This window comes from Nymphaea colorata, chromosome 2 (assembly GCF_008831285.2).
Source record: "Nymphaea colorata isolate Beijing-Zhang1983 chromosome 2, ASM883128v2, whole genome shotgun sequence".
In the NCBI taxonomy this organism is placed as follows: Eukaryota; Viridiplantae; Streptophyta; class Magnoliopsida; order Nymphaeales; family Nymphaeaceae; genus Nymphaea; species Nymphaea colorata.
The window spans coordinates 24,726,626-24,738,575 of record NC_045139.1 but is presented as its reverse complement, the minus strand read 5'-3'; the positions used below and the strand labels follow the sequence as shown (position 1 = coordinate 24,738,575).

The following is an 11,950-nucleotide window of genomic DNA, read 5'->3' as shown; positions in this document are numbered from 1 at the left end:
AAAAATCAAATTATTGTGATTTTAACATGATTTTTCAATTTATTTTTATTTTATTTCTTTTTTATTTTTTGCAACTTTTGTTTCAATGTTTTATTTCCTCTTATTTTGGGCATTTAACATGGCAAATATAATGCTTATTAGTTTGTATTTTTTCCTAACATTTTGATTTTTTAAAATTTAAAAAAAAAATCGAGATTTTTCTAAGAATTTTTTAAAAAAAAAAAAACAACTTTGTCAAAACATACTTGAGAAAAACCTAACCGACAAAAACCCAAAAACTATGTTTGTAGCTATGGTCTTTATAAAGCAAGCAAGTCTCTTTTGAAACTCATCTCTGTAAATCATAAATGCCTCTTTTTCTCTTGAAATTGTCAGTTATTTGTAACAAGTCGTGGACTACAATTGAATAAGTTCTATCAGTAAAATTTCTATTTATCTAGGCAGAGCTTGCAGTCTATTTTATACTTCTTCTCATTACCGTTGGCTTGTAAGTTATGTAACAAACTTGGTTTATGAGGAACTGAGGTGTTGATTGGATGACACGACAAACCAATTTGCCCTGGTTGGTTTATCCAGGGCTTCACATGCCTTCATGTGAATAGGTCGGTATCCATGTTCTTTTACAAAAGAATCTTACTTGAGGGGTATACTGGTCACTTTATAAAAAGGTAGGGAGGGTACTTTGGTCATTTTGAAAAATTTCTCTCTTTTCAATTTTGCCCTTATGGGAAAATGATTTTCCTTCCCTAAAAGCAAGGGCATTTTGGTCATTTCTAATCTTGGCAGGCCCTATTCGTGATATTTTTCATTGATGTCATTTCCCTTTCTTTTCTTCAATAAACAATGGGCTGGTTGGGAAGCACAGAAAGTTTAATCTATGGTTGTCTATTGCAAGTGATCCCTGGTCTCCTGCTGCTTCATTTTCTAGCTAGTGGATGACTTCTGTTTTCTATTTTTTCCTTCCATTGTCTCCTTTTTAGTCAATTATTTGTTTTATGACAACCTGCTAACTAACTGAGAAATGAGGCCAAGGGCTCCTGCATTGAGAGACCATAAGTCTAGGGGTGAACAATCTCGACTCGTTAAAGCTCGGCTAGTGAACGAGTTTGAGCCGAGTCATTTGCTTAATGAGTTGAGTTCCAGTTCATGAGTCGACTCATTCAAATAATCAAAGTTGAGTTCGAGCTCAACACGTAACTGCCGAGTCGAGGTCGAGCCTTAATCGAGTTTGTTGAGCCTTAATCAAGACAATATATTCAAACGAGTTTACGAGTTTGTCGAGCCTTAATCGAATCGAGTCGATCTCAACACGTAACGATGAATATCAATTTTATTCAAGCAAGTTTGTCGAGCCTTAATCGAGTTGAGCTCGAGCTCAACATGTAATGATGAAAATCAATTCCATTCAAACGAGTTTGTTGAGCCTTAATCGAGTCGAGCTCGAACTGCTTCCGTCGAGCTATTCTCGAGCTTGAGGTTTCATTAGTTGAGCTGAGCTCGGGCTCGACTCGGCTCGTGTTCATCCCTAACCACAACCTATCCATTTCCTAGCTATTACGTTGTGTTTGATAGCTTTAGATCTAAGATCCGAGGCTGCATTAAAAGAAATACTTCTCAATATCCATAGTTTAAACAAACTGAGGATCTCCATGGACTTATTACATGTTAAAAACCATGCATTTAAGCTCGGATTGGGGGAGGTAGTACGATCTTAAATTCATAGATATAAGGATTCCTTATCACCGTGGATCTTAGATCGGCAATGAATCAAACACGCCAGTTGGCTGAGAAATTATCATCCCTTAATGACTTCCGTCATTTTTTTTTTGTCATTTGGGTCATTTTTCAGTTAACCACAAGCTTACAGATTGTTTAGAGCTGCTTAAATACAGCAACCCCAATCCACTCATATTTTAGCCAAAAGTTGTCAAGAAAGGACAAATGTTCTTCATTTGGCCCCAAACATGTTTTGTCTTCATGCCACTGCATGAGTATATGTCACTCACAACTACCATTATCATCCTGTAACATGGATTCACCGTGCACTGGTTTTATGGTGAGGTTGGTAGAGGGTGGGAAGTAGGATGGAGCTCACTATATTTGTCGAGAGGATGTCGTGTTAGCTACATTGCAATCATAGCTATCTTGTGAGTTCATTGAAGACGATGAGACATGACCTCAAAACGACCCAATCCAGAGGCTCAAAACTCCCAGCCAACCATGGAAGGTGGAGTTCTAAAGTCTGTATTAAGAAATTTACAACGTAAATCAGATTGGTGCTTGTTTAACCAAGATTTCAAATCTTACTCCATTATTAAGTTCGATTTCGGGGTGCCAGAGTATGTGAGAAAGCACCACCCATTTTAGATGTTACGTTGCTTCTTTTACTCGGTACCACATTTTATTTGTCCCTTGTCCGGATGCCTTTCTGATCTACCAGGCTGGTCAGATGTGCATGTGATTAATTGCTCATCAAAGTTTGAATTCGACATGTAAAGTTGCATACCTCGCCTCCGGATGCTCTCTACACCTCTGCCTCTCTCTTCACTGCACGCTTTGCTTAACATTTAATGAGTTGACAGAGTCGACAATGTAAGGCAAATCATGCTTGCATTTACACCCACACACACACACATATATGACACATACAAATACGTGAATTTTATGTTATTGTGTGCCGGATATTGTCGGATATTAAAAAGTTAAAAAGGTCTCTAACGCATCATCATGAACCATTGCTAAAGACACCATAAATCGTTGTTGAATCATAAACCATTGCTCATGCAGAGGCTGTTATTATACTCAATTTGTAGTCATCCACCAAAATCCAACACAACATAGAAGTCTACGGATATATATATATATATATATATATATATATATATATATATATATATATATATATATATATATATATATATATATATATATATATATATAATTGGTAAATAGTAGCCCACTTGGGTAAAGGATAAAAATCAGACCTTTAAATTTGTGTTAAAACATGTTTGAAACAAATCGTGAACCTCTTAATGTTCATAAACATTAATTTTATATCAATCATGTTTGAGTGCAAGATATTTTTTTTAAAAATTTGATATTTCTACTATAAAAAATTTTGATGTTATAAAAGCCGTTCAATTTTCATTTATTAAAAAAATAGTAAAATACAAATGGCTAACTTAAAATATATTTCTCACCAAATCACTCTTAAAATCATATATACATGTAGTTAGATTGTAGAAAAAGTACTTTAATAATTTATTTTAATGGTATGGTTTTCATACCTTACGCAAGTGGTTTACTTTTTACCTCTATATATATATATATATATATATATATATATATATATATAAGTCGTACATTGTTGGCAATGTATCCTACCACAAATCAACAGAATATCTTGAGGAGAAATGGCATGGCAAATGCCATACCTGCTTCATCTCATGTGACCAGGCCGACACTATCTTCAGGGTTGTCAATCCCTATGAGTATTGATAATTCAAGACTTTCTATCGATCAGCAGTGGAGTAGCCCCATTGCATCAGTACCTATATGTGGAGCTACCATACCAGATATGGCTTCCGAGCAGGAGTGGAGGGCAGCTAGGCGGATGAGAGGAAGCATAAGCCTAAGCTCTGTCAGTGGCCGTATCAATCCTGACCTTGTAAGCCACTACCCGATGCAGCAGTATCATGGCCTGCAAGGGCAGCCAAGACCCTCCAGTGTATCATCACAGCTGCCCACTGTAATTGGAAACCATCTGATGGCCCAGAGGTCTGAAAGCCATGCACGGACTGGAAATCCAGCGCCCATGATGTAAAACACTGTTGTTGCCGGGTTCAGGTCGTGACGGTGGTGCGCGCCCTTTTTGGCATGAATTTTGCTCCCCGTCTTCCCAGTCATCCTTTGATTAAGGGAAGCCTGGACTTGATGGTTAAATCAGTAGACTGTGAAACTGTGATTGATGACAATTTTGCCAATGTCTAGGTGAGATAGATGGTCCCACGCTGCCACTCTGCTCTGTACAGGCGTATATTATTGTGTCCACAGGAAAGTTGTAAAGATCGCCTCTCATCCTTTAGTTGAGATCTCTTTCTTTATTTTGAGCTGTATCTCCAGTGCCAGTCATAATTTATAAACTCTTTATTTCTCTCTCTCTCTCGACTACGTGTGAGTTGATTGGTTACGGTTTTGTCAGCTTTAGCCATTCTCTCTTTGCTGTCTTGTATCGCCTTGTGTAATCAGAAGTTAAAAAAGTTGCAAAAGTGCCGAAACCGCAGGTTCCTATCCCATCTTATATGCTCTTAGAAACACGTTGCCATGCACTGCAATTTGAAGGGGGCCAAGGCCACTTAAAATAATTTAGGGTAGGGAGTCAAGTTATTTTTCATGGATAGGAAGTTGAGTTAATTTTAAGGAGATCAGACAGTGGATACTGAGTTAAAAGAATAAAAAATCAGTTGTATTTTCATGGGATCAGAGTGAAATACCCTTTAAAATAAACAAACAAGTTTCTTAATCAAGACTTGTGCTTCCTTTTAAGGGGTATTTATAGTTTCTTAAAAGTACAATTGGGTTTCCATTTTTTTCAACTCAACTTCCACTGTTTGATCTTTCTGTCCAAAAAATTTTGTGAAATCTGACATACAACGATTTGGTAGCCAGCCATGTGTGTGTGTGTAGAGGTAGAGTCAAATTTTTGAATTATAGTTTCAAAATTTTAACAGGGGTGAAAATAGAAATTTTCAAAATTTATATATATATTAATTTTTTTTTTTACATTTACATATAAATTTTAAAAGTATTTAAATTTTGAAGGGGGCCAAGGCCCATGTGGGCCTCCCCTTCCCTCTGCCCTTGTGTGGAAAACCAAAGAAAAAGTAAAATAACTCTTACATTTTTCTTTCAACTATTCATTACGATGGATCAAACGATTTAGGGTTGGCGTAACTTAACTTCCTATCCATGAAAAATAACTTGACTCCCTACCCTAAATTATTTTAAGTGGCCTTGGCCCCCTTCAAATTGCAGTGCATGGCAACGTGTTTCTAAGAGCATATAAGATGGGATAGGAACCTGCGGTTTCGGCACTTTTGCAACTTTTTTAACTTCTGATTACACAAGGCGATACAAGACAGCAAAGAGAGAATGGCTAAAGCTGACAAAACCGTAACCAATCAACTCACACGTAGTCGAGAGAGAGAGAGAGAGAGAGAGAGAGAGAGAGAGAAAGAGTTTATAAATTATGACTGGCACTGGAGATACAGCTCAAAATAAAGAAAGAGATCTCAACTAAAGGATGAGAGGCGATCTTTACAACTTTCCTGTGGACACAATAATATACGCCTGTACAGAGCAGAGTGGCAGCGTGGGACCATCTATCTCACCTAGACATTGGCAAAATTGTCATCAATCACAGTCTACTGAGTTAACCATCAAGTCCAGGCTTCCCTTAATCAAAGGATGACTGGGACGACGGGGAGCAAAATTCATGCCAAAAAGGACGCGCACCACCGTCACGACCTGAACCCAGCGACAACAGTGTTTTACATCATGGGCGCTGGATTTCCAGTCCGTGCATGGCTTTCAGACCTCTGGGCCATCAGATGGTTTCCAATTACAGTGGGCAGCTGTGATGATACAGTGGAGGGTCTTGGCTGCCCTTGCAGGCCATGATACTGCTGCATCGGGTAGTGGCTTACAAGGCCAGGATTGATACGGCCACTGACAGAGCTTAGGCTTATGCTTCCTCTCATCCGCCTAGCTGCCCTCCAGTCCTGCTCGGAAGCCATATCTGGTATGGTAGCTCCACACATAGGTACTGATGCAATGGGGCTACTCCACTGCTGATCCATAGAAAGTCTTGAATTATCAATACTCATAGGAATTGACAACCCTGAAGATAGTGTCGGCCTGGTCACATGAGATGAAGCAGGTATGGCATTTGCCATGCCATTTCTCCTCAAGATATTCTGTTGATTTGTGGTAGGATGCATTGCCAACAATGTACCAGAACTAGTGGCCAGACCCATAGTTGGTTGTGTGGATTGATGAACAGGTAATGGTGGAAATGTGGGAACTTGCCGAACAATAGTTTCAGATTGCCTGTTTGTTTGAGGAACCCTGAGGTTAGGTTGGCATTGCACACTTTGTTGGTCCTTGAAGGAGCTAAGTTGAGTTGGGGGAACACCAGTTCTTTGCTGTTCCAATGTATTCCGTAAACCAGCTTGGCTCATGGTTGGACGGCCAGCAACAGATTGAAGAGGTTGGTTTGGATGGTGCTGGCGTTCCTGATGATATCATTGAAGAGAGAATAGTGTTAATAACAGAACAAAATTTTCTACTCACAACAGCTACCAAAATAATGAATGAAAGATCAACAAATTTTATTGTTTCATCATAGGAAAATAAGAAGACAATGAAATGTCTAGAGAAAGATGCATAAACATGAACCAACTAAACCATAGTTGGCAAACCCATGGATCATACTTGGATTGGCTGACGTGACTTGCAGCTCAGCAAGTCGTGCTAGTTGATAACAAAATATGCAGGTCAACAACTCGTTCTAGTCAAGTCACAATGTATGTAGGGTGGCTTTTTATGAAGAACCTTGACTTGCAAAACCTCAGATGAGTAAAACCCAAACGAGCCCCTAAGGTTGATTAATAAATTCAGTACATATTGAAACTGTAATTTTGATCATATCATACTGACATTGATTTATTCATTGAAAAAAACTCGCAAAGGTATCGATATCTTGCTATAATATGTTTATGACATAATTATCACAGAACCAGCAGGGTTGTTGGCGCACATAATTATTACAGAAAGTGACCAGGAAGGCAGCATAGAAACTAAAGACTTCCTTAAAAAGCAATTTGAGATGGTAAGGCTTTTTGAGTTATTTCCTGGATATTGAATTTGCTTGTTTCTGCATAGAGTAACTAACTTCTCAATCTAAATTTCCTTTTAATGTGCCTTTATAGGGGAGATATTAGTTTGTATATACTTCAGCAGCTCCTAGAGTAAAAATGAGGAGAGATGAAAGAAAGCACTTGGTTCAATTGGATAAAAGAAAGCTCTTGGAGGAACTCAGACCTTGTTGTCGACTATTTGGAGAAACCCTTAGAGGATTTCAGGCCTTGTTGTTGACTACTTGGAGCTCTGTTGTATCTTTCAATCACCAACGTTGAACACATTTGTTTATTTTGCAACTAAACTCAATATGCTTCCACCTTTCTTTATGTGAATGCTGCTCTATGGATCGTTCAATGCATTCACAACTGTATTTAACAAGCTATATCCATTTTCATCTGCACGGAACCAACTATGGGTGCTTACATGGATGCAGAGTGTGGAGCGACCCTAAGTGCTCCACCACTAAATTTGTATATATTTAGGAGATTCTCTTATTTCTTGAAGAACACAAGCAATAAAAGTTTCTTGTCATCAACTGAGTTCTACTGTCAAGTTATGACAACTAAAATATATCAATTTTGTGCAAGAGAAGCCTACACAAAGGCAGAAAGTCGAACAACTATATAAGTTTTGCTGCAACAATAAAAGTGTAGTCTATGGTGTACTGTACACAATTATATATTTTTAACGAATTAAATTAAACACACTAAGATGAATTTTTAGTACCCAAAAGATGAAAAGAGTACTCATGAGGATATTGCTGCCCCAGAAAATGTGAAATTTACATTCCAAATGACCATGACTTTCATAAATGAACTAAACACACTCTGAATCTCTGATGGACTTCCAAACATTACTTAGGGATATCATTGTTTTTTTTTGTCTGAGTATTAATGGGCACATTTTTTCATGAAAACTGTTGCTTCATGTTTTCCTTCATTATGCAAAGAACTTTTTTTTGGAAAAAGTATGTGCCCAATTGTGTGTATGTGTACTGTGTACACATACATAGGAGAACTGAAATCTGCTGGCTACTGAATGTTGCTGGATAACTAAATATTTAAAACCAGTCGCTAAAAGCACCATGAACCATTGTTGAAAACACCATAAGCCATGGCTACACTCTCTTGTATAATTTTCAATTCCTCTCATATATATATGTGTGTGGGTGTGTGTGTGTAGATATGTAGTTCTAAACTAATGAAGAAGACCAATAAATAAAAGGCAGGGACAAGAAGTTAATAAATTAAAAGATAGTCTTCTTTTTTTAATTCTACTGCAGATACATTTGTACAAAGTCAGCAGTGCACAGTATTTGTACACATCAATGAAAAGATGAGAAAGATAAAAAGAGGTAACAACTAAATCCTTCACAGAAACTAAATAATTGTTATTAGGAAAGATCCATGCAGAGTATACTAAAGAAGGTAAAAAATCTAACCTGTGAGTTTGACCATACAGGCACAGGACTTGATGAAACTTCCAAACCTCCCAAAAGATTGTTTTGCGGCCTGAGCAATTGATGTTGTTCCATCTCCATAGTCCCAACATCTGGATTTGCTGTCATCAATGGGCCAGTTGAAGGTGCAGCTGGTCCATTCGCTACAGTTGAGTTTGCATTCAGGGTACTTCTTGCCCTGGATAATGCAGTTTGCAGTTGTCCTTGAGCTGGCAATGCCTGAACAGCCAAAGGTGACCTGGTGACATTTCTAGGTATCAAAGACCTCCTTGGCTCGGTTATAGCATTTCCAATTATCCATGGGTGGTGCACACTGGAGTCTTCAGCAGCAACTTGTATACCAGGTGATATGCTTTGCAGAGGGTAAAGAGTTGGTTGATAAACACCAGGAGTATCTACAAGTTGTCTGGTAGGCATGATGCCAACTGCATCTGCAGGCATAGAAACCAGATTTCCACTGGAATAAGTTGGATTAGGCTGGGGGACTGTTGAAGCAGCCAAAGAAGCTGCAGGAACAGCAGAACCATTGGAGGCATAATTTGATGATGTTGCCCTTAACCAGATATCTCGCATTATTTGTTCATCAGGACTCTGGATTGATTCTGCAGAAGGATGAACATATGATGTCCCAGAATGAATTTCAGTATGAACCAAGCTATCAAGTATCTCTTGAGAAGGTTTTCTATCAACTGCTTCAAGGCCATTGCTATTAGTGCATACGTATTGAATTGTCTTTTCATTTAAATTCTCTAAACCTGTTCCATTAACAACCACACTTTCTGTTTCTATTGTCAAATCCACTACACCGCTGGAATTAGATGAGAATTGAGGAGAATGCGGGGGAAGCAGATCTGAGTGAGCATCTTTTTCAACACAAGGCTTCCAGGACCCATCATTTGAAAACAACACATCAGAAACATCACGCCCCACCTCAGTCAACACCTGCACTAAACAACAGTTTGCTTCAATTAGCAAATATTTAGCAACCATCTCCATAAATCAAAATATAGTCTAGCAGACATAAAACTATAAAATGACCTGCCTTCAGCATATTTTGATCAATACGCAAGTCACTCCAGCAGGTAGGCTGATTACAGTGAGGACAGCGCCAATATGGCTTTCTTGAGTTTATTTCCATAAAGTTGTTATAGTCAAAACACTACAAGCCGCATGAGGAAGACATGTAAAAGTTACTGACTGTATAATTGCCATGTCTAAAGCTTACTTGAACATTGTCGTCCAACTTATAACTGACAATAGTGGTGTTACCTGAATGTGCTTACAATTTTGCCCTTTAACAGGGGTTCCAATGCGCTGAAAGCTATTAATAGAAGAGAAGCATGCATATGAGTCACTTCAGCAACTCTTAAAAAAAGATAAATAACAAAATTTGCCAGTTAGGATCCAATTGTGTACCTAATGGGACAATTAAGAGATATTCGTGATGGGCCTTCAATTATCTCGTCATCTAACCATCAAAATTAAGTGTCAGATCATGCAACCCTCTTTAAATGGAAAAATGCATGACATGTATCAATGCTGAACATAACACATTATGCAAAAATCGCATTTGAACTAAATGCAAATGTCCATCTTCAGAATCTAGATAAAAAAAGTCAAAAACAAAACTTGGCAAGACCAGTTTTCAAAAAATGTTCATCTCACTGCTAAGAGCCACTGGTAACAGAATGCTTAAATTTTCTTTACTCCAGTGGCAGAGCATAGAAAGTCAGGCTGCAAACATGCAGTTTAATGGGAAAAAATTTGCATTATTTTTCTAAGATAATAAGGTAAATTGCTTTACAAACAATTGAAAAAAATGAAAAAGAAATGGACATTATTCTATAGTTCCTTATATCATGCACCTTTCAGCTCAACCACTAAGCAAAACATGCTTTCTCTAGCACTCTATTTTTATTAGCAAAAAAAAAAAAGAAGAAGAAGAAAAAGAAAACGCCAAGTCAGAAAATTAGAGCTAAAATAGACTTATGACTTATGTTGTTTTTCACCATCTCAAAGTATGAATGTACGAAAGTTTCTTAATATCATCCAATTTCTTACAACATTAACTGCAAAAGAACAAGCACAATAATGAGCTGCACTCAACCCCTGGAGGCTTCATCCTTCTTGTCCAGCTCACACAAATAGATATAGGAAATTTTGTATTATAATTAAATTTTGTTGGAAGATTTATTTGCAGAAGAAAGAGCACAAAAGTGAGCTGTGCACAGTGGCTCAAGGCTTCATCCTGCTGTCCAGCCCAAACAGAACAGAGAACAAGTTCAAAGACACTATGAGCCAGGCACAAAATTGTACATTAAATAGCTGGCTGTTATAAGATAGTAAATGACACATCCACGAGCCAGGAAGTCCAGATGACCTTAACAACCAGAAGTGACGTTGTTATGAAACAGCATCTAATCTAAAGGCATGCTCTGTCGTGATGAACATTAGTGAGCAAGAATCATTCATGTTACATGCTCAGAGAACTAGCTTCATAATAACTATCAAGAGACAGTGTAATAAACAAAGGAATTATGTAAAACATTATAAATTTCCATAATCCTTATATCCAAGTACATTTCTGCACAGAGCACTACAAGAAAAGAAAAAGTTTATTTGTTTTTGATATCCAATGTAACTTTGCACAAAAGAGGAAACCATCCACCTGATGAAAGCATTGAAACTGCAGGTTGAGCGTACTCTTTCAGCAAGGTAGCATCTGGAGTGGAAGCAGTAGCCATTACAGCAATTGCAATGATATAACTACCTGTAGAGAAATCATGAAGTTAAGATGTTTCATAGATGATAGCTCATCTGCAAGCCACTGTCATGTTAAATTCAGATATACCAGTGAACTTTCCAATAGCCTGCAGAAGATTGATTCCAACTTTAAGCAACCCAGTGATATCTGATGGAAGTTGTGGCCCAGGTTCCTGATAAAGAATAGGGAACACAGAGAAAAAAAAGACAGATATTAGGACAACATTTTACAAGTTGAAAGCATCACCATTACTTGTACAACTTTTTTCTCCAAAAGTGTAAAATTTGATCCATACCATTGATACTTTATTTCTTCCCTCCACTCCTTGTCCGTTTATTAAGAAACTGCACTATCAATAAATGAAATTACTCCTGTGACATATAAGCAGTAAAAATAATCAAATAGAAGGAAGCAAATTTACTTCACTTGAGGTGGACTTGTAATGCATGAAGAAGTCTCCAAATTCTCAACCTGGGAAACAAACAGGCACTGCAGGAGAAAAACACAAGAAAGCTGCAGTAAGCTCCACTTCACATAACCTAATTCTATAAGTATAGATTTGTAAATAATCAGGCGCACAAAAAAAAACTGTCAGAAGTTTCTTTTTTGGTCACATCGTGATGCCAGAGAAAAAAAATGTATTTTACCTGATAAAGCGTCACGTTGGAAAATAATGCAAAACACAAAGGCAAGCAAACAGGAATTTGCTGTAAAAAGATGCATATAAGCAGCCTCGAAACAATCAATTTTATGCTTTAGCTACTTCTAATGAACAATCTCAGCATCACACAGACAGCCTGTGTTCC

At 37.6% G+C, this 11,950-nt stretch overlaps 1 protein-coding gene across 2 annotated transcripts in view; it reads right to left on the bottom strand.

Annotated features, from left to right (window-relative positions):
* Window positions 1-5,227: 5,227 nt before the first annotated feature.
* LOC116247022 (E4 SUMO-protein ligase PIAL2-like) overlaps window positions 5,228-11,950 on the bottom strand; it is a 36,507-nt gene continuing 29,784 nt past the window's right edge. For both annotated transcript variants that reach the window (XM_031618965.2, XM_031618966.2), the window contains exons 8-16: window positions 11,566-11,633; window positions 11,440-11,488; window positions 11,232-11,316; window positions 11,049-11,150; window positions 9,797-9,848; window positions 9,650-9,701; window positions 9,423-9,539; window positions 8,363-9,322; window positions 5,228-6,293 (exon numbers count right to left, since the gene is read on the bottom strand). In XM_031618965.2, the coding sequence (XP_031474825.1) occupies window positions 5,550-6,293; window positions 8,363-9,322; window positions 9,423-9,539; window positions 9,650-9,701; window positions 9,797-9,848; window positions 11,049-11,150; window positions 11,232-11,316; window positions 11,440-11,488; window positions 11,566-11,633 (2,229 nt within the window). In that variant the 3' untranslated portion in view covers window positions 5,228-5,549. The remainder of the gene's footprint in view (window positions 6,294-8,362; window positions 9,323-9,422; window positions 9,540-9,649; window positions 9,702-9,796; window positions 9,849-11,048; window positions 11,151-11,231; window positions 11,317-11,439; window positions 11,489-11,565; window positions 11,634-11,950) is intronic.